The sequence below is a fragment of the Halichoerus grypus genome, chromosome 8 (assembly GCF_964656455.1).
Source record: "Halichoerus grypus chromosome 8, mHalGry1.hap1.1, whole genome shotgun sequence".
Lineage (NCBI taxonomy): Eukaryota > Metazoa > Chordata > Mammalia > Carnivora > Phocidae > Halichoerus > Halichoerus grypus.
This window is the reverse complement of record NC_135719.1, coordinates 62,005,758-62,029,660: the sequence shown is the minus strand read 5'-3', so window position 1 is coordinate 62,029,660 and position 23,903 is coordinate 62,005,758. Positions and strand designations below refer to the sequence as shown.

Genomic DNA, 23,903 nt, shown 5'->3' with positions numbered 1-23,903 from the left:
TTGAAAAACAAGGAGGGGCGCATGGGTGACTCATTCGGTGGTGTCCGACTCTTGATTTTAGCTCAGGTCATAATCTCAGGGTCGTGAGACTGAGCCCCATGTTGGGCTCTGTGCTGAGCGTGGAGCTGGCTTGGAATTCTCTCTCCCTCTCCTTCTGCCCCTCCTCCCAATCCCCCCCACCTCCACCCCGGACTTGCATGTTTTCTCTGTCTCTCAAAACTAAACAAACAAGCAAATATTTTTTAAAAATTGAAAACAAGGGATCTCAAAAAAAGATCTGATTTTCTGATACTGGATATCTTTATTTCTCTTATATATCAACATTGCTAACACATATCTCCTAACTTAATAGCAACTTATTAAGATTTTAACATTATAAGGTTATCTAAGGATAACAATGGAAGTTAAATGGCATTAAAATGGAATTACTGTAAGTATATATGTCCATTTACGTGTGTATGTGTATGTGTATATACCTGCCTCACTATTCTTAGATTTTCATCTTGTTTCATGAAAATCTCAAAGGGATAACATGCAGGTAGTTAACTTAATATACTTCAAGATCATACAAGGCAATTACAGTATACATAACACCTTAAATAAAGCTAAAATATGTAAAAACATAAAATAACCAAGAAACCAGCTATTAATTGGATTAATTGGCTCTGTGCTTTGAAAAAGATTTAAATACAATATAGATGCCAGTGATTACAAATGTACAGCTCAAGAGTAAAAATGTAAGGAGAGATACACATGGAAGGAAATTGAACACACACCTAAGTTTGCTCCATTGTAACATTACATGAAACAACAGTTCTCAAATGAAAAATTTTAATAAATTCATGCAGGTGAAGGGGGGGATTTCATGCATACACAAGAGTAGAAACAAGCACCCATCACCGAGCTTCAATGATTATCAAGATTTTACTGCATTTGCTTTATCTGTTTTTTTTCTTTTTCTTATTTTCTTAGCTGAAGCTGATTCAATTTAAAGCAAATCATAGACATCGTATCATTTTGCTCTTTATTTTGACATACATCTGTTTAAAAAAGTGGACATCATGCCGTTATCACATCTAAAAAAATAAGTAGTAACTATTTGGTATTGTCTTTTATCTGGTTCATAACCAAGTTTTCCTAGCTGGTTCACCAATGTCTTGTTTAGTTGGTTTTTGAATCGGGATCCAAACAAGGTCTACACAAGGGATTTGGATGTCAGGTCACAGAAGTTTCTTTTAATTTAGAGCAACCCTTCTTTCCTCACTTTTCCCCCATGCTGTTGATTTATTACAAGAACCAATTCAGTGGTCCTTTAGAATGTTGCATATTCTTTATCTGTAAGTTTGCTCCCGTGAGTATTTTTTTTTTTTTTTTAGATTTTATTTATTTCACAGAGAGAGCACAAGCAGAGGGAGAGGGAGGGAGAAGCAGGCTCCCTGCTGAGCAAGGAGCCCGATGTGGGACTTGATCCCAGGACTCTGGGATCATGACCCGGGCCGAAGGCAGCCGCTTAACTGACTGAGCCACCCAGGCGTCCCTCCCTTGAGTGTTCTTTGTTTCTTCATCCTCCATATTTCCCATAGTTGGAAGTTCATGCTCTAATTTGATTAGATTCCAGGTTATCTTTTTTGCAAGAACATTTCATGGTGCTTTGTGCTTCACACTGCATCATGTTGAAAGGCCTGCAATGTCTGGTTGTTCCACTTTTAGTAATATTAAGATTTATCAATGATTTCAGGTGCTGACAGTTTAAACCTTCCTTTTACCTAATGATTTCATACACTGATGATCATTGGTTAAACCAATTATTTCATTTGGGATGAAAATAACATGGCTATTTTCAAATCCATGAAGAGCCACAGATCTCCTCCCCTACTTCATGTAGGTGGGCAAGTGTCCCTCCCTGATTGGCAGAAAAGTGGAGTTTTGATCCTTGGAGAGAGTAAAACAGGGGGGGGCTCTGGCCTGCAGGATCCAGTCACAATTGAGGGCATGCATAGGTAACACACTGAAAATGGTATTTGAGTGAATGTTTACATACAGAACGCTAAGACTGTCAACACTTCCTCCAACCACATGACTCCAGGAGATTGGAAGAGATTGTTTTGAAGGAATCTGATCATCCCACAAGAAGGCACTTAAAAATACCAACATCAGCCTTTCCCAGCAGCAGAGCCAGATCATCCTACAATGTACCTTTCATTTAAGCCCCACTTACGGGCGCCTGGGTGGCTCAGTCGGTTAAGCATCTGCTTTTGGCTCAGGTCATGATCCCAGGGTCCTGGGATTAAGTCCTGCGTTGGACTCCCTGCTCACTTGCTCTCTCTCTCTCAAAAATAAATAAAAATAAAAAGTTTCTTTAAGCCCCACTTATGTGCTCAGAGTATCCAATTGGGTTTTTAGTTTTTCACTCTTAAACATCAGCAGAAATCTGAAAATTTCCTTTCCTCTGAAGAAAGCTTCTAAGATATAACACACAAGAATGGAATTGCAAAGAAAGCAGTGGCTATACAGATACATTTCAAAAACAAGCTAACAGAAGCCCTGTCATTAATATTTTCAGAGTTAAGAGAATATATGGCATCAACGAAACAGCAATAGGATGCTAGAAAAAAAGTGTCAGAGAGCAAAAAAGAGCTCTTGGAAATTAAAAACATGTTAGCAGAAATAAAAAATCCAATAAAAGATTAGAAGATAATGTTAAGGATATCTTCTAGATTAACAGGGCAAAAAGATAAGTTGTGGAATATTTGAGAGGAAAGGTAAGACCAATAGAGGATTAGTACAGGAGGTGCAACATCAAAATATCAGGGCTTCCAGAAGGAAAGAACAGAGAAAATGAAGGGGAGGTAATAATGAGTGAAATAATTCAAAAATATTTCCCATAATTGAAGGATAGATTACTAGACAGAAAGGACTCATTGAGTGATCAGTATAACGGAGAAAAATAGACCCATACTGGGAATAAGCTATCAAGAAAAATACAATGTATGTTCTAAGTATGCCTTGGGATACACCTACACTAAAAAGTGACCAGTATTTATCTGAAATTCAAATTTAAATGGGCATCCTGTATTTTATCTGGGAAGCCTACACTGACCTTGTCATTACCGGTAACGGCAATTCCTCATAATTTCAATTTCTAACACTCCACTCATATCACCACTGCTCATCTATCCAACTTCTGATATTCTAAACCCAACAATCACTCAACAATATAGGGACCTAAAATGCATTTATCCCCACACCTTTTCACTATCATTCCATCACCCCTTCAAATCTTCATGTCTTCTTGTCCAGCTTAAATTTCATAGTTAATAAGTTGTATTCACTGCTTCACATACATCCTAAATTCCCTTGTTTCTCTTTAAATTTCTTGACCTTGCTTGGCTAAATCACAGCCCTCATTCAATTCAGTATTGTACCTGTGTAAACCCAACGTGGCTGGACACACACACACACACACACACACACACACATACACACACACAGAGAATAGTCATTTTAAATTTAAGGTAACAAACCTCATGGTGGGCCCTTGATGCAACTATTATACTATATTTCCCTAGACCAGTAGTTCTCAAAGTGTGGTCCCCAGGCCAGCAGTACCAATGTCACCTGGGAACTTGTTAGAAATGGAAATTTTTGGTTGGATTCAACCCCAGACTTGAATTAGAAAATCTGGGACTGGAGCCAGCGATCTGGAGTTCAACAAGGGTTCCAGGTGAGTCTGATACACTGGGTCTCACATTTTAGCATGAGAAAAATGAGCTGTAAAGCTTGTTAAAAGGGCAGTACAATGGCAGCAGGGATCTTAGTAATTTGTGAGAACATCAGCAAAGGTGCAAATGCCAGGAATGTTCATTTTAACAGGTAACATTTCTTGGTTTAAAAAAAAAGTCCACGCATACATTAATTCAATAAATACTTATGAAGGGGTATTATGTATCAGTATAAATTTCCAGTAAATGACAGTTATGGAATCTAGGTTTTATGGATAATTTGTCAGACTTAAATAACTACACAATTTCCTGAAGATTATTACCATTTATACTTTATGTGAACATAATCTAGTATACTTTAAATTTTCAGTTATTTTTCACCATTAAAAATAAAACAAATTCAAATTTTATTTTAAAATATAATTTATTGAATACCACAGTGAATTCAATACATTAAAAAAATTGTTTTTCTTATCAGTATTGGCACATAATGAAGTTTTAAAGCACTGCTAAATTAACACCAAAAAAAATTTAAATTTCAAATCATGTTCCATAAAAAAAATAAAGCCTAGTAGTGTTATAAAACTATTAATTTATACCAACTCACATATCAAAGTGTTAAAAAAAAAAATTCCACACTCAAACTGTCTTCTAAGAAGTAAAAATTCAATCATATGTATTTTTAAAAAGGTTCTCATTTGAACAAAATACAACAGGTATAAAATAGGCAAAAACTTTACACTGATTTGTCCTACTGGGAAATTCTGCAGGCTAACCAGATAAACTTTAGATATTAAAAAAATCCGTATTCCAAAGGAATAGAAGTTTACAATATTTTTTATGCCTAATCAAAGAAACATACGATGACATTAAATATTCTTTTTTCTCTTAGTTGCCTCAATTGCCAATAATACAGGACTGTTCTAAAATGTAATTTAAAAATGATTTTCCTGCCAATGAATATTTTCATAGATGCAAAGCTGTCCTTAAATATGGCAACATTAAACAAGGAAATTTACATATATGGTGTTCACTATAATATGGCCTGTATATTTAACTCTATCAATCATTTTGTTTACTCTAAAATTTCAGTAACCCAAACCATGCGTACTACACAATTTCTCTCCAATTCCAAAAGGTTGAGTAATTTGATTCGGGTCACTTGAATTTACAGAGTATCTTTCTTCCAGGAAGCAAAAAGTGAATATACTGAATATAAATTCAGTATCTTGATTTTATTTATATTATCCCCCCCACCCCCATTTAGAATTGTCCTCTGAGGTAAAGAGAGCACTGAAAATAAAAATTTTAAACTGCAGAATTGGTTATTTGGCATCATTCAACTTTTTTCCTCATTAATGGGAAAACATAAACCCTTTCAAACTAGTGCATTCCACTGGTCTGAAATGCAATTCCTGTTTTTGAAATCTCATTGGCTGAGATCATCAGGTTGAACTTCTAGAAACCAAGCTTAAATAAAATCAGTTCAAATATTTTTTAGTCAAACGTAGAAATAATGTTTGCTTATACCTACGGAAGAAATTGAAAGAGCAAAGAAACACTGGAAATCTCCTTTGTATTTACTTTAAATGTACCATTTCACCAAAACCTCTATGGACATGAAACTAAAATCTATAAATGCCAACAGCGGATGGGTTAAAATTCTCTCCCTTCAAAAGTAAATCACCAAGTCTACTAAGGTATTGCTAATCTAAAAATCTACAAGCTAGAAGAAAATATAGTGTATTAGAATATAAAGGTCTTTCACCACAAACCTCTTATTTATCTTTGCTGACCTAAACTGAAGTAAAAAATCACCTACATTACAATTTGAGATATTTAGTTCTTTGTTTGATAAGCTACACAATGTTCACACTTTTCTAAAAAGTAATAAATTATTATCTTTTTGCAGTAAGTAATAATACTATATATCCCACTGTTTTAAAGACATATTTAGGAAGAAAACAACTCTCTTCCCCTTCAAGTTATAGGTGGTGGGAGGATGACAGGGAAAGAAATGACACAGCCTTTTAAAGCCAAGCTTTCATCTCCCTCATCTTCTGTTCATTTTGATTTCCAAAATAAGATATTTCTGCACTTTACTGTAATTTCTCAAAATATTTTCAACTAGGTTGCTAGAAGCATTCTTTGAATACAAATACAGTTGATATTGAGAATGGAGAAATTTGTGGAATTTCACTTTTTGTTTCTTATTTTCATTTAATCGATAAGATCTTAATAGCAAACTAGAACAAAGATTTACCTCTAATAACTTATGGTTGGATAAAGTAGAATTTGTATCAAAGAACTAAGATTTCAGATTTCTAGATGTAAAATTTTCTTTAATGTTCTTCTTAAAATGTGGTTGAGGCTTTTAAATATCATAAAGTTGGAATGAGTACAGATAATTTTACTAAAAAAGCTATATTTTGGCAAACATTTTATTGATATTATAAATGAAAATATAGTTGGAGCTTTAAAATGGCACTTAATCTGTTCTATCAATGTCTGCCAAATAAATTAGATTCTCTGGAAAAAATTCAAACTTGATATTATGGAGGCAAAATTAACTCTTACTTGACAGATACTTACCAGTCATTTTGCCATAAACCAAAGGACCTATAAGTATACTAAGTGGAAAGAGAGGCTTACTGTCAGGGAGCTTCTCTATCTACAATTTAGTTAGCAAAATTTAAACAAAAGCATCTAATTCCCTCAAATATTAAATTTACTGCAAACATCAAAGATCTGATCCATTTTTAAAAGGCATTAGCTTTATATTTTAATCAGTTGAAATGGCCTTGAATGAAAGATCACAGACTTGTTCACAATCTTGTACATTACTTAGAGAGAAATGCAAAATCCTGCTGTTGTTGCAATCACTCATCATTTGGGAATTTCTTAAAATAAAAGACAGTAGAAAGATACTTCAACCTCTGACTCCCAGGATAATGTTCAAGGCCACACTGAGATTCAGCAAAGAATGAAAAAGATATTTTTCTTTCTTTTTTTTTTTTTTTGAAAAAGATATTTTTCAAGTTGGAAAGTACCAGAGTGATTAATTGGTCTAACTTATTCATTTTGCAGATACGAAAATTGAGATACAAGGGTTTTGGGCTAAGATAATTTACTCAAATTCTCGTATTGTCAGTAAATTAAGACTAACCCAGTTTCCTGTTTTGTCTCCAATTCTTTCCTCTGAAGCACACTTTGTATATTAAACCATCCTCCATCAAAATATTAAAAGATTAACATTGGTTTCCTATGGGGAAAGGAGCGGGAATTAGGGGAAAAAAAAAGGTGGCAGTTGAGGGGGTGAGAGACTGTTAGGGATGCTGTACTCACACAATGAGCCACATGTGTTAACACAGAAGTTGATAAAAAAATAGTTTTTACAAAATTTCAAGCCTTAACATCAACAGAACCAAACTTCAGAGATAAGAAATGGTGAAACTGAATGTTAGAGTGTAGAAATTTAAGCTACCTCTTCAAGGAAAACAGACCACTGAAAACTGTGGATTTCAGTTGCTGTGTCCTTTTAATGACTAGTTCTATATATTGTTCCTTTATATCTGAAAAAATATTTTAATATAATACATATGCAGACTAAAGTAATTTAGATTTTCAAGTTTAAAAAAGATTGGGGCTTTTAAAAAAACTTATGCTACAAAAATATGCATTTATATATATTCCCAAATTATATTTTTCTAACCTCTGCGGTGAAAAGGTCCAAAATTTCATCGTTGAACTGCCTTCTAACATGGTCTTAAGCAGTTATTTCTACAGAGCATAAAATTTGCATAATTCTTGACAGTAAAAGCTGTTCAAAAACTCACTTTGACAGAAATGCTTTTGTCTATTACTAGGAGTTGTAAGAAACATTTCAGTAAGAAAGCACAGGGGTGGGTCAAGACAGTTCTTTAGAAAAATATACTGTATATAATAGATTTTCAAAATTACACAGACCATATGCTTTATTTAATGTGAAGGCACAACTTTAACATAGTTAAAAGCAAATGTGTTTCAATTATTTGATGTAATTGTCAGTACCAGCTCTTAAAAATATGTATTTGCAAGCATATCACTGAAGATTCGTTAAGATTGTCAATTCAAAAGTCAATTTAAAAAGTCAAACTCTATTTGTAGAAAATCAACTGACACATTATTGCAGGTCTACTCAATATTATTGTTGGACAATCTGTTCACCAGCAGTCACAGGGTTTTCTTCATTTGTTGCGTAGTCCAGATGGTCCATCACCTAGGCATAAATAAAAAATGTCAGGAAATGCAAAATTTCAACTTGCCCTCAATATTCACTACTTTGGCCAAAGGATTCCCACTTTTTCAAAAAGACAGAGAGGGGGCGCCTGGGTGGCTGAGTGGGTTAAGTGTCTGCCTTTGGCTCAGGTCATGATCCCAGCCGGGGTCCTGGGATTGAGCCCCACGTCTGGGCCAATCTGATAAATGCTTTCTCTGAATCTTCCACTATATCCATTTCCCAATATGAACTGGCCTTCACGGTAGTGGAAACTCTACCACCAAAGGAAGATATTCCTGATGCTTATTCCAGGATGCGATTCCAGGCAGTGTTCACTGCTAAAGGTGAAAAAATTAAAAATGACCCCACAAGTCACTGTGAAAATACCTGCTACTTTGGGGACAGTGTAACCTGGTTGACACCTTGAACTAACTGTAAAATAATCTAAGAATGATACATGAAATTTTGGAAATACTGTATAACAAACATTTCTACCAAAACCAAATAAACTGAAGGTACTTAAAGGTCAAATGATTCTCTGAAAATAAAATCAAGAATACATTTGCTATAGACTACTCTAGAGGAATTACCAGTTAAACTTTTTTCAAACGGTCACTTCAGCTCTGCTCATCCATAGTCCTATGTATTTTTTTCATATTTGGAAGGCAGCTATGCTCACCACTATACCACCAATGCTATTTTTTTCATATTTGGGACTGAAGGAAAAAGAAACTGCTTACATGTTTTCGCTGTGTTCTTCACATGAAATTACTTAGAAATAGAAAAAAGCACCCACTGTCTTTGTGAAGATTGTCAAAGATTTTTAGATTAGTGATTTTCAGTACTGTGATGCACATATTCCCTTCTTTATCAAGAATTAGAAGAAAGACCAGCAAGATAAATGTTCCTATTTTTGTTAAGTGATTCTAAAAGCTTTAGTGTGTTTTGGAAAGGAAACAGTGGGATCACTCCCAAATGGGGTCTCTGACCCTGCCAGACAAGAAGACCACCACCACATGAGCTAGGCTTTCAGCTGACAAGTCTCAAGAAATGGAGACAGCTTATAAAGCCCAACCATGCCAGTACTCTATGAGTCATCTCAAGTCTCCCCAAAATCAGTTTTGAGGTCCTGTATTTGCCAAAGATATCCCCTAGATTAAGAGAGTTACATATTTGTAGAACTTCAAGGGGGGAAAACAAAAGCCCAGTTGAGACAGGTAACACATTTATCACACACTTCACCACATGAAACATATGATGACGTTGTTGAAGAGTTGATTTTAGTCACCATTTAAATGAGGGAGAGCAAGGAGAAGCATGTAAGATCTATTTAGGTTCCTTTTCTTCTAGCAATTTAGAAGTCCTGGGGGTAGAAGTTGGAGCTGTGGGGAGAGAGAACGGAGGCAGCCTCAGCAGAATGGATGGTGGGGAAAGCCTCTTCCTTCCCCAAGACCTGCTTCCCCTGGCAACTGTACCCTACTGAATTCACAGCCTATATTCCCTAAGTTATCACATGCCTCTTTCCTAATCCTCAGGTACCTCATTGGCACTATAATCTAATCCCTAACTATATATATAAATGTATTTGTTTAAAAAACAAAAACTTTCAAAATCCATTTATTAAGAAGTAAAGACCTATACTCTGTATTTACTTTTCTTTACCGACTTTTCAATAAAAGCAATATAGAAACATGAAGAGCAACCTTGAAATAGGTTTTTAAAAACATAAAAATTAATATAGATAATAAAATTAACTGGCGAAATTGGTATAGGTTTTTGTAATATTTGTAAATAAGAAAGCCAGTTTGGAAAGATGTCCTCTGATATTGGGTTGGCATGCCTGGCATTTACTGATAGTTCTGCTTATTTATAATTAAACCAATCTCCAGAAACACTCTATTAAAACTCCCATTAAAGGGGAGTAACTGGAGAGTTGTTGATACTAAAGCAGCGTTGTTCTAAGTATCTCTGTATTCTGACTTGTCAGTTACACTTGTGACTTCTAAAAATAATTAGAAGCACTAGTGACATTTAACAGAGACAAACCCACTGTTTACTGGATATCAACAAACTGAACACTTACTTCCTATCCTGAGTAAAATAGCCCATTGGAGGTTGCTGCATAAATCTAACTTCTCAAACGGTCACTTCAGCTCTGCTCATCCATAGTCCTATGTATTTTTTTCATATTTGGAAGGCAGCTATGCTCACCACTATACCACCAACGCTATTTTTTTCATATTTGGGACTGAAGGAAAAAGAAACTGCTTACATGTTTTCACTGTGTTCTTCACATGAAATTACTTAGAAATAGAAAAAAGCACCCACTGTCTTTGTGAAGATTGTCTATCCTACAAGGCAGATGTTAGTATTAGAAACAAACAAAAAAATCCCCTAAAATGATGATGTCTCTTAGTTGTTCTTTATGCCAAAGTAATTAGGCCACTGCTTGATTTTTCTCTCTGGAGAAGAAACATCTTTATTTATTCTACAGTATCAGAACTTAAGACTTTGGGTAGAATCAAATGGAACTGAATACAAAAGCTCTTGAAGCATTCAAGAAAAAAAAGTTGATAGCAAGTAATAGTGTAAGTAGATTTGAATTATAGACTATACAATTAAGATTTCCAAATTAGTATTATTTTAGTGAAATCCTCAGAAACGTTATTTCTTTTGATCAGAGAAATTCATGGAAAGGGCTGAAAGACTCTAAATAAAATACTAAAGTACTTCCACGAAGTCTCTAAGTTTCAGCAACAAATGGGGTATAATTTCCCCTTTGAAAAAAGCATAAAAAGGCTGTCAGGGCTAACCATGACATTTAAAAGGTGTCTAGTGCAAAGGCCTGCTTTTTACCACCACTATTCTTGCAGTCACTCTACTACCAGGCATTGGAGTGAACCAAATGATTAGAAGCATAAACTAGTATGCCATCACCTTAGATTCTAGCTTCATTTTATATTACCTGTTTTATATTTGATTATGTCAAATAGTAGCAAAAACTTTTGGCACTTGCAAAAAAAATGATTATATATAAAAACTGTAGAGACACAAGTCTAGTTTGATGCTTTAAAAGTGCCTCACTTTTACAAACCTTATATCATTTTGGTAATTCTATGAGGGCTGCTAAAACACAAGCTTATATACATAGACACAAAAGTGACTAAAGGTCAGTGGATTAAGGACCGAACATTACAGTTGCTTTGCATGAAAGATTTCCATAACATTAACTGAGAATTTATAGTACATAAAACACTGTTATCGGCAGTGCAGGTTCCTAATACCTAGAAGATAATAACTTAATGAGGGAGGCATACGTAAATGTCTATCCTACAAGGCAGATGTTAAGTATTTAAAGTACAAAGTCCACAAAAAATATGGGGAAAGGTGCACCTAATTTCAACTGGAGAACTCTTGGATATCAGCTTGGAGAAAGAAGATTTTGAGTTGGGAATAATATAAGGCACATTCTGGAAACAGGCTGGCAATGCTATGAACATAATGGAGGCAGGGGAGAGGAGGGAAAAGGTTATGACACCGCTGGCCAGAGAGATGAGCTGGGAATGGCCTGAGGGCTGGCTTCAGGGCTGACCCACAGGCCGACCTTACACTGGGTTGATACCTAGTCTCCCTCTGCTTTACTACACTTCTTGAGGTTCCAAGTTATACTTTTCAAAGCCTCAGCCTAGCCTTACCTGATCTCATCCACCTGCCCTACCAAGCCCTGGGGTAACCCACCACTATGAATTATAGATTCTCCTACCTGCCTGTAGATACAACCTCGTTTTATGGATGAGGAGACAGAGTCTTCACAGACTAAGTGACTTGCCAGAACGGATTCCAAAGCCTCTAATGTACTGTCCCCCACAAATGGCAACATTCAAGCTAAGTTAAATTTTTGACTTTAAAGGTTGCACAAAAGCAATGAGATTTCCTTTTTCACAGTAACAGGGGAGTAATTCTGTGAAGGCATTACATTCTATAACTTTCAAAAATGCTAGTTTTCTAAAAAAAAAAACTCTCTCCTGGCAGCAGTTTATAATATTCTGCAACTAGCTTGACTAAAATTTCAGCATGTGTCTATTCTTCATATTTTAAAATCTAGTGCACAGTGGGAAAATGGCTGCATTTTTTTTCCTCTGAGGCTTGTGATGGCTATCAAATCTTTTTGCAAGTAAGTTAAAAGAACCAGATTTAACAAAGACCTGAAGTTTTAACATTCAAACTGGGAAAATGGAAATCTAGTTAATGAACTGAAAAATAACAACCAAGCCAAGAAACCAAAACAAAAAAACCCGATTCCTATAAATAATAATAGCAAATGCAGTGTTTATGATGTGCCAGGCACTATTTTAGGCAATTTGCATATTTTACAACAACCCTCTGAAGTAGGATGATTATTATTCCTTTTTACACTGAAGGAAACTGAGGCACCAAGAAGCTAAGTAACTTGCCTAAGGTCATGTGGCTAATAATTAACAAAACCAGAGATCAAACTTAGGCAGTCTGGCACCAGACTCCACACTTTTTATTATTATGTGCTATTTTATATTCTGAATGTCTTTACCTGATAAAACTATGAGACCACACTACAAAAGTGAGAAGTGTATAACCAAAGTTGTCTTAACTTTTCAGATATTTTAAAATAGATTTTCCTACCATCAATTGCCTTATTTAGCTTCTATGTCATGTTGTTAAGGCCCTGGAGTCTGCCCCGCTGGGGCTATTTACCACTGCTTTGTGCCCAGCTGCAATGATCTTCCCCTTTATAGGTAGAGTGCAGGAGGAGGTGTGGGGGGGAGGGAGGGAGGGGGAGAGAGAGAGAGAGAGAGAGAGAGAGAGAGAGAGAGAGGGAGAGGGAGAGAATCTGAATCTGAAGCAGAATCCGTGCTAAGTGTGGAGCCTGATGCGGGGCTCAATCTCACAACGTAAGATCATGACATGAGCAGAAACCAGGAGTCCGATGCTTAACTGACTGAGCCACTCAGGCGCCCCTCAAGATGATGATTTTTAAGAACGAAACTTGGATGGTCCAGGGCAGCATTTGTTCATTGGGAATATAAATGCATCCCTTAGTTGAATTCCTTCCTTAGTTATATCATCCTCTTTCTCCTCAATAAACATCATAGAGAGAAAGGAGGAAAGGTACTATGATAAACAAGAGAGAAAATAAGCTTTGGATATTTCCAAAGAAACACAATGTTACTACATTTACGTCTACAACATCTTTAAATATTTTTATAGTGCGAGTTGGCATAAAAAGATCTCCACACAAACTGTTCAAAGTAGTTACCCCTTGGGGTGCCTGGGTGGCTCAGTTGGTTAAGCGTCTGCCTTCGGCTCAGGTCATGATCCCAGGGTCCTGGAATCAAGCCCCGCATCAGGCTCCCTGCTCTGCGGAAGGCCTGCCTCTCCCTCTCCCTCTCCCACTCCCCTTGCTTGTGTTCCTGCTCTCACTGTCTCTCTCTCTCTGTCAAATAAATAAATAAAATCTTAAAAAAAAAAAAAAGTAGTTGCCCCTAAAGGGAGGCGGGGACATGTGGAATAGTTTGAAAAGGACTTTCTATGTTTACTTTAGGCACTTTTGTATTACTTGTTTAAAGAATGTAAATATGCATTACTTTTTAATTAAAACACAAAAAGGAAAATAAAGTAAAAACAGGGTTAGGGCATATGTAAAAATTTTAGTTCATTAACTGCCACTAAAAATGTTAACCTATGAGACATTAAAATAAATCAAAGATAATCAGAAGTACTTTAATGAACATCTTTTCACATCAATTTTGCCCAAATTTTTAATCACTTTCTGGACAATCCCCTGAAGAGAAATTACTGGGTCAAAGGAAATGGTAAAATACAGCACATGTGTATGAGAATACTGCACAGCCATTAAAATGACTTTTTACAAGAAATTTAAAAATGAAATAACACAAACATGCAGTGAGAAAGCAAAAGAGAGAACTCTTGAGAGTATGGTATCATTTACCTAGGAAGGCCCAGAAGGGGATTTAAGTGATTAAATCCTAAGAGTGGCTACCTCTAGATGGTAGAATTATAGGTGGACTTAATTTTCTTCTATTTTTCTACATTTTCAAAATCTTCTGTAGTAAACACTTTTTTTTTCTTTTTTTAAAGATTTTATTTATTTATTTGACAGACAGACACAGAGACAGAGGGAACACAAGCAGGGGGAGTGGGAGAGGGAGAAGCAGGCCTCCTGCGGAGCAGGGAGCCCGATGCGGGGCTCAATCCCAGGACCCTGGGATCATGACCTGAGCTGAAGGCAGATGCTTAATGACTGAGCCACCCAGGCGCCCTTTTTTTTTTTTTTCTTTAAGAGAGAATGCGCAGGGGCGCCTGGGTGGCTCAGTCGTTAAGCGTCTGCCTTCGGCTCAGGTCATGATCCCAGGGTCCTGGGATCGAGCCCCATATCGGGCTCCCTGCTCGGCGGAGAGCCTGCTTCTCCCTCTCCCACTCCCCCTGCTTGTGTTCCCTCTCTCGCTGTCTCTCTCTGTGTCAAATAAATAAAATCTTTTAAAAAAAAAAAAAGAGAGAATGCGCGTGCAGTGGGAGAGGGGCAAAGGGAGAGGAAAAAATCTCAAGCAGGCTCTGCGCCCAGCACAGAGCCCAACAGGGGGGCTGGATCTCATGACCCCGAGATCACAACCTGCACAGAAATCAACAGTCCGAAGCCTAATCAACTGAGCTACCCAGGCGCCCCAATAAGCACACACTGCTGGGGTGCCTGGGAGGGTCAGTTGGTTAAGCCTCTGACTCTTGATCTTCGCTCAGGTCTTGATCTCAGAGTCCTGAGTTCAAGCCCCACATTGGGCTCTGTGCTGGTCATGGGCCTACTCAAAAAAAAATAAAAAATAAAAAATAAATAAAATGCTTTATAAGCTGTATTAAAGGGGAAGGAAAATTTTATAAGTAAAGATGCTGGTCATGAAAATAACAAGAAACATACTTAATCCTGTAAGACAGTATATGTACTCTCACTGACAGTCCTGCTAACCTGAAAAACGATTTAATACTGACCCCAAACAAAATTTCCCTATGTTGCTCATCTTCCCTGTCCTAATTTACCTCATAATTGGTGAATCAGATAAGCGCACCTAATTGTAGAAACCTCTTGCTCACAGTTCTGTCCTGAGTTTTCTCTTCTCCCTCTATGTTCTTACTCATCGAGTATGCTAATGACGCTTCCAAATTTCTGTCTCTAGCTAGGTCTGTTTCCTGGACATAAGGAGACATTTATTCAACTGCTTATTTCTCTCTCTTCCTGTTGGTCCTACAGGTACTTCATCGAATTCATCATCTTCTTCTTTAAACTTGTGAATGGTATCACTCCCTACCCACCCAGTTACCTAAGGGAGAAATCCTGGACTCCACTTCCTTCTCTCCCTATACTGACACTATTACCATGTTCCATTAATTATGCCTCTAAATTTCTCTTGACTTTGTCCTCTTTCGATCTCACTACCTTATTAATTCTGGCTACTATCGCTTCTCATTGTAATAGGTGCTTTAAGTTTTGCTCCCTTCTTCAGTCCATTTTGCAGATTTCTTAAAACCCTTACATGGTCTCCGATGCTCTCAAGATAGAGTTCAAAGACCTCTTCAATGGTCTTTAGCTTCCAAGACCCTATAGGCTCTTACCCTTGCTTCCTTCTCCATTTTTCATTTCCTGCTGTTACTCAATATTATAGTCATCCTAAACTTCATTCAGTTCCTAGAATGTGCCATGCTCTCTTCCCTCTGAGCCTTTCAAGACATAGTTCCCTCCATATGGAACACATGGCTCAGTCTTAAAGTTTCAACATAAATTTAACATTCTTTAAGAAGCCTTCCCTAAGGGCTGTCTGGGTGGCTCAGTCGGTTCAGTGTCTGCCTTCAGCTCAGGTCATGATCCCAGGGCTCCCCCCTGGGATCAAGCCCCACATGGGGCTCCCTGCTCAGTGCGGAGTCTCCTTCTGCTTCTCCCTCTGTCCCTCCCCCACTCATTCTCTCTCTCTCAAATAAATAAAAATTGTAAAAAAAAAAAAAAAAAGCCTTCCCTAAATCACCTCTGACTGTCACAAAACGACAAGCACTGGGTGTCCGACTGCTAGCTTTCATGGCACCCTACCATGACTAAGAAATACAGTTATCACACTTTGTTAGTGACTATCTGCATTCTCTACTAGACTCTAACTTTCAAGAGGCCATGAGAGTAGGCCTGTTACTAACTTGTTCATCTTTTATCAACAGCACCTAAAATAGCACCTGGCTCATAGAGCTGCTCAATTAACATTTACTAAATGAAGAAATATGAAACTGTTTTAAGAAAATGATTATGAAGAGCACTTTTTGGGTTGTGACTTTCAAAGGCTAACAGTATATGTTGTAGGACAAATCTATAAAAATAAAAATCTCTACGTGGGTGTCCTCTTCATGTAAAAGTTACAAGCTATCTTACTAGTTTAGTTACGGGCCTTGTGGCCATAATTCTTTGTGCATAAATATAAGTTGAGACAATGGCATTGTGAAGTAGACAAGGCAGGTATTATCATCTTAACCAAATTTCAAAGGAATTGTAAGATTTACCCAAAATAACTCCAGACCAGTGCTTCTTCCAAGTACAGTAGTCTAAGTTAACAAGTTAGTCATCTCTTGTTAAATAAGGATGAGGCTACAGACCAACCACAGGGTGGACATGAACTTTGAACTGTTTATCTACTAACAGAACTGCGGGCATCCACCCAAAGTACTTCTGCTTTTGTTCATGTGACCACTAACACGCATGTATGAGGGCAGATGGAGGAGGGGGGTTTGTTGTCATAGGGCAAAGCAGAGCTAACTGCCTCATGAAGGGGTCGGTGCCACGGCCCTGACCTTTACTCGGCTAGAGTTTCCCAACCCTCTTTAATTTCAATGGAAACAAACTTTACTGGAATGTCAAGAACATTTAGGAAAAGAAGAAAGGGGTTTAACTTCAACGAAGAAAAAACTCAAACATAATAGATTCTGGTATCATGATTTTCTCTGTTCCAGGGAAGTCAGTCTTGATCCATTTAAATCTGAAATGGGTACCCTATTTAATTTAGGTAGACCCATTTAAGTGCTGAAGAAAGTACACATTTTATATCTGTAAAACCTCAGGAACTCTTACTATAAAGAGCTAATATCAGTCTCAAAAACTCAGTACTTAACATAGTATTATTTTTCATGAAGTCTACTTTTGTGTGGATTTGAAAACTCATGTTGAAATGCTGTTTTGGTTTTCCCTGTTGCCCTCCCACTATTCTTGGTAGTTTTAGCTTGAGTCACCAGGGTTTTGGCAGCCAACTGTAACAGGGATGAGAACTACTGAGCAGCAGGTAGACAGTAAGGTGGTAATGGTGGAAAAAACCTGGAATATCCTAATAGATGCAAGGAAACTTTGAGGCACATAAAAGCTTTGATATATATATAGGCGGTTCCCAGCCAAAGTTAGTCACTATATTACGTCATAACTTGGTAACTGAGATAGAAGCACATACCTGATAGCCGCTACCTTTCCAGAACTTTTTCATTTCCTTACGTCTCCAAGCAACAATTGAGGCAGTAACAAGCGTGCAAGGAACTAAATAGAGGAGAGCAGGCTGCCCCTTCTTCATCAGCACCAGAACAACAAATGTGAGTATCATGCCAACCGCATAGGCTGTAAGAAGAACACCAATTATCAGTCATTTCTACATGCTACCAAAGTGGATTTTGACTCCCTTACTAAAGTGGTGGTTTTCAAATATTTCTGAGGACATTTTTGTCCTATGATTTTTTCCTGATTTTTTTGGGGTGGGCAGCAAAGCAAGGTTTATTGAGCGATAGCAAAGTGATAATACAAAGCTCCCAAGGAGGGAGGGGACCCGAGGGGGCTGCCCATATTTTTCCTGATTTTATTTTCCTAGACAGCCATTAGGAGAGACATACATACCTCATTGCTTGTGAAAGTTTGAAAACTGGTTAGTATTTCAATTATAATTACCCTCATCATTAATCATTGACAAAGCTAATAATTCAAAGTCTCCATTATCTGTCACTGTTAAGGATGTTGAGTTGTTGCACATTTTAGATAACTAAAATATGTACCTGTAGGTACTAAAACTTGCTTTGGAAAATCTTCCTCATTTTGATTATATACTTCCTGGACTTCTTCAACAAGTGCATACCAAACATCATCTGATCTTTCCTTAATGACTCAGCGTCTCACCATGACACAGGATCTCAGAATACTGGAGCTAGCAGAGCCTTTATAGACAGGTCAGTTTACCTCCTGACTTTATGAACGAGGCAGTGGAGGACTAGGGAAGTTATGTGAACTGCCCGAAGTTATACAGCACAATGGACAGAGAGCCTTCTTACCTGCCTTTGCATTGAGTGTTCTTGTATTCTATCACACTGACTGGTGCTGGACTTTAATACATTTATGCCCTCAGACAATACCATTTTCAATAGCCTCGAACTGCTTTTCTTATTTCTTTATAGTTTTTTTTTCTTTTTATCATCTTTTCACTCACTTAGCTGTTCTTGCTGTTGGGTATCTATTCCTAGTAATAGTCTTCTCTACTGCTAACATACACTTTTAATTTACTGCATTTAACTCCACTGTGGAATTGAAAACCTTGCCAGAACAGTATCTAAATGGCTCTGGAGCAGGCCACTTACCTAGGAATAAAGAACTCTGGTGTATGGACTTCAAGATATCTGTTTGATATGTTTAGAAGTAAAGTATTTTTTGGCTTGCTTCCTGTTCTTGTCTGTTCTCAATAAGAGAAATAGAGGGATAAATGACAACTACTTCTGCTGTCGCAGGTGAGATGTTATTGTGCCATAAATTCATTTATATAAATACATTGTCATTCATATAGTATTTTAAGAAAATCTAATATTATACAATTTATTGTCTACTTGTGTGCCAGATGCTCTAATAAGCATTTAAGACATAAAATCTAATGATTTTCTTTCACATATAATTTTTTAAACCTCAAAAACTTATGATATAGATAGTAAAGTATTATTCCTTTTTGATGGGAAAACTTGTCTTATTAATTAATGATGCAGAATTAGAATCCAGGACTCCGTATTTTTAGACCTCGACCTTTTCCTATAGACAATACAATTCAACGTAATAGAAAAACAAAACAAAAATTTACCAATTGTGGAGGAAACATAGTATATAGAAGAAGAACCAGTCTGAACATCAAATCTTCTACAGTATGCAACCAACAGGCCTAAAAAACAAAACAAAACAAAACAAAAAACCACCAAACACATTATTTTCTTAAAACAGTAACAGCAATACAATTCAACTATTAATTATGGCAACACTACATGCTATATTGTATTTAACATTCATTATTGCATCGTGAGAACATTAAGGTACCTCAAATTCTGGACAAAATTTTATATGATTTTTTAACTTAATACCATTTTTAAACATTTTCCCAAACCCTTAAACAGTCTTTAAAAGCATGAGTTTTTATTGGCTGCTTAATATTCCATGACACAGAGAAATTTTTTTTATATTTTTGTGGTTATAATGTCTCCTCTTTCATTTATGATTTTATTGATTTGGGTTCTCTCTTTTTTTCTTGGTTAGTCTAGTTGCAGGTTTGTCATTTCTAAGATTTTTTTTTTTTATTTATTCATTTGAGACAGAGAGATAGAGAGAGCGAGCATGAGCAGGGGGAGGTGCAGAGGGAGAGGGAGAAGCAGGCTCTCCGCTGAGCAGGGAGCCGGATGTGGGACTCGATCCCAGGATCCTGGGATCATGACCTGAGCCGAAGGCAGAGGCTTAACCATCTGAGCCACCCAGGTGCCCGAAGGTTTGTCATTTTTATCTTTTTAAAAAACCAACTCTTGGGCACCTGGGTGGCTCAGTTGGTTAAGCGTCTGCCTTCGGCTCAGGTCATGATCCCTGAGTCCCAGGATCGAGCTCTGAGTCGGGCTCCCTGCTCAGCAGGGAGTCTGCTTCTCCCCCTCTCTCTGCTCTTCCCCCTCTCGTGTTCTCTCTCTCGCTCTCTCTAATAAATACATTTTAAAAAATCTAAAAATAAAATAAAAAACCACCTCTTAGTTTTATTCATCTTTTCTACTGTTTTCCTGTTCTCTATTTCTGCTGTAGTCTATTATTTCCCTCTTTCTGCTAACTTTGGGCTTAGTTGGTTTATCTTTTTCCAGTTCCCTATATATAAAGTAAGGGTGCTTATCTGCTTTTCTATTTTCTCGATGTATGTGGTTATCACTATAAACGTCCCTCTTAGAACTGCTTTTGTTGCATCCCATAAGTTTTGGGATGTTGTTTCTCTTTTCATTTTTCTCAAGGTATTTTTAAATTTCTATTTTAATTTTTTCTTTGATGTACTCGTTGTTCAAAACTATTTTGTTTGATTTCTATGTACTTGTGAATTTTCCAGTTTTCCTCCTGTTATTGATTTCTAGTTTCATACCATTGTGGTCAAAAAATATACTTGGTATGTAATTTCGATCTTCTTAAATTTGCTAAGATTTGCTCTGTGGCCTAACTTGTGATCTATCCTAGAAAATGAACTAAGAGAGTTGCTACACTGGACTTTGCCATGCCAACTCACAAGGCAGAGCTGTTGGCTTCTCTGTCTCTACTGGCCTTACTATGTAAATGAAAGGGCTTTTGCAGAACAGCCTATACTTTTTACCCCTTCGCAGGCAGTTAGTACAGACAGACTGTAAGAAAAGTGAAGGACAAACTCTCAGCTGATTAAGAAAGACTAGTTATTACTTCTAAGTTATATTATTCCTGGGCTGGGATTAAGTTTATTCTATAGGTAGCCCAGTGAGAATAATGCAGAGAAGATACACCATATGCTATATTTTTTGTATTATAATGCCCTAGAAGCTGGTGTTCTGTTTCTTCTCTTGATCATGACCTTGCCTGGTATTCCTAGACCACTTTTCATAACACATAACCATTATTTTAAAATAGAAGTCATAGAAACTGCAATACATTTGGTATTGTTAAATTCAACTTTTAAAGAGTTTTGTTATATACTTTCTTGGGGCAGTAGGTCAAACTGATCCTAGGTGCTTCCTCTAAGACACCTTCTGAGCCATGGGAGATATACTTTGGTTGTTACCATTTGGGCTTTATCTTCTACCCCTCGAAATGCTTTTTTTCTATTTTGGTCACTGATCGCAGCTCTAGCAATAGCCACAAATACTTAACACAGAATAAGTTAACTTTTAATAGATACTAAACATTTGGCAATTTTAAACCATCAGTGTATTTTTACTGAATTGTTAAAAACAATTGCTTACCTGGTACAATAATGTCTCCAAAACCCAGTATTGAAACTGGCATGAGGCACACACTCATTACTGAGAAATAGGCCAGCTTTGGTACCCTGATGACTACTGGTAACTGTAATTATGGGGAAAAAAAAAAAGGAGGCACTAATAAACCTCTTAGGAATCTTTACCCGTATCTCTTAGAGAGGGAAGGATTGATATTAGAGTAATTGTTTTAACATTTTTAAATAGACAAAAGAAACTGAAATCAGAGGACATAAACTACACACACATATACTCTGAATGCATAGAGAGCTTGAAAGAAATAGATACACAGTTTCAGAAAAATGAAACCCAACACACATCAGGGTTAACAGTATTAATCCAGTATCCCCACATCTAACCTTTATTTATTTATTTTTTCTTTCCTTTTTACCAAAAATAGGACTTAGGCCTTGAAAGAGATTTTTTTTTAAATCTGGATTTTTTCCCCCAAAGAAGAGTCTTGTCTCAGAGGGTATGATTTAAAGTCCAATGAACATATCTGAAATACAATCCTTACTTTCTCATGGGGAGCTGAGGGTTGAGCAGTGGCTTCCACCAAGTTTCCATCATTCTAGGATGAAACCCAAGTCAATAGGTATTTAATAATTTAGAATAACTAAGAAAAGGGCTATATTCTGTGAGAAATAAAGTTTTACAATACCTTAACATGCACTACATGACCAATGAATTACACAGGAAGGCAAAATTATTAACTGGACACACATATATATACTGGTAGCCATTTCTATTTAATTGCCATCCCTACCTTTTCATTATTTCCAAAAGGTCCAGCTGCAAGTTCAACCATGATACTCTCGCCATTCTAAAATTGAGGAAGAAGATGAAAGAAATTGCCCAATCATTTAAAGAGAACAATCTACCAGTATTTAAGAATGATTTGACCCCCTGGGTAATGGCCTACAGTAAACTGGTAAAAAAAAATGGGCTGTAGACAGTTTTCCTTAAAAAGTCCAGCAAAAGCTGGGGCCATCTATAACAAAATTCATCAAGCATATTGCTCCATTCATTAGAGCTCAACAATGATCACAAACTAGCAGATAAACCACACACACATTATTCAGGTGAAGCTCTGGGCACTGATCTATACTGACAACTATAGCTAGCATTTTTTTTTTTATGGCTTATAATTTTTTTTTACTTTTTCATTGTTATGTTAATCCCCATACATTACATCATTAGTTTTTGATGTAGTGTTCCATGATTCATTGTTTGTGCAATATAGCTAGCATTTTTTAAAAATTTTTTTATTGTTATGGTAATCCCCATACATTACATCATTAGTTTTAGATATAGTGTTCCATGATTCATTGTTTTTGATAGACGATAAATTTTAAGTGCTTGTAGTTACATTATGTCATGTACTATGTGTCCTTAGTCATTTTTAGCAGTAACAATGAATAGAGACACAAGAAATACTAAAATCTTTTGTATTTAGATTTGTAATAAATATTGGTAACTTTATTTGAATAAAAATACATTTGACCTCCTAGCTACTCACCATAATAACAATGAAGCCAAACTTGAAAAGACCCAGCCCTAAAGAACTTGAGAAGCTTCTGTAGCCTGTCTCCTGTCCAGTTTCAGCCCTGCCAGCTTTTTATGTCCCAATCAAAACATTAACCTTAGCTGAATTTCATCCATTGTGTCTGGCTAAGGTCTTTTTATGTGGGCTGTGTGAGGAGCCCCTTAATAGTTCTTTCCTGACAGCCAAGTCTGTTGTGAAGGGGAAACATTTTAAGGTAGCAAATGAAGATTACATGAGCAGCCATCTATGCTTTACATTATGATGAATATATCATCAAACAGGTAGTGGGAAGATAAATAAATGCTGAATTTAAGGAGAATTTGATCAAGTAACTATAATATTTTCCATGTGGGTGGGGAGCATAGGAAAAATCACTTTAGTGTTTTTAAGAGGACTTCACTGACATCTGAGCTGAGTAGAAAGAAGGACATAATCTCTAGCTACAGAAATCTTTCCCTCATGTTATACTTTGGGTTACAGAAGGGTTAAGTCACAGGAGTTTAGGAAAATAGACTAATATTAAATACAATTCCTTAGAGCAAACTCCCATAATGTGATTTAATTTCCAGATAGAGTTCATTTTGGTTTTCTAATTGTTATTTAAGACACTTAAGTGAAGGCCATCACTGACATCCTCTCCCAAATTCAAAGACATCTGAGTAACTACTATTTGCAATATACTCTACCAAGTTACAAGGGTGGATGGAAAAAAAATGAAGACAGGTTCTTCGGGTTTTTTTTGTAGAGAGAGAGAGGGAGAGGGGGGCGGGGGAGCAGAGAGAGAGGGAGAGAATCCCAAGCAGGCTCCATGCCCAGTGTGGAGCCCAACACGGGCTCGATCTCACGACCCTGAGATCATGACCCAAGCCAGAAATCAAGAGTTGGAGGCTTAACTGACTGAATCATCCAGACGGCCCTGAAGACAGGTTCTTATTGCCTATACTCCTGTGGCCACCTCCTCTGCTTACTCATTAAAACTCTGCTAACACCAGAGTTGAAAGACACGTTTAAAATGTCCAATGAGGGACGCCTGGGTGGCTCAGTCGGT

General features: G+C 36.8%; 1 protein-coding gene across 2 annotated transcripts in view; it reads right to left on the bottom strand.

Moving 5' to 3' along the window:
* Positions 1-7,678: 7,678 nt before the first annotated feature.
* Positions 7,679-23,903, bottom strand: part of SPPL2A (signal peptide peptidase like 2A) — a 49,132-nt gene continuing 32,907 nt past the window's right edge. Inside the window, exons 11-16 of one of the 2 annotated variants that reach the window (XM_078079347.1) lie at positions 22,076-22,132; positions 21,827-21,880; positions 21,295-21,397; positions 19,155-19,232; positions 17,502-17,662; positions 7,679-7,980 (exon numbers count right to left, since the gene is read on the bottom strand). In XM_078079347.1, the coding sequence (XP_077935473.1) occupies positions 7,906-7,980; positions 17,502-17,662; positions 19,155-19,232; positions 21,295-21,397; positions 21,827-21,880; positions 22,076-22,132 (528 nt within the window). In that variant the 3' untranslated portion in view covers positions 7,679-7,905. The remainder of the gene's footprint in view (positions 7,981-17,501; positions 17,663-19,154; positions 19,233-21,294; positions 21,398-21,826; positions 21,881-22,075; positions 22,133-23,903) is intronic. The other variant, XM_036101932.2, reaches the window with a different exon arrangement.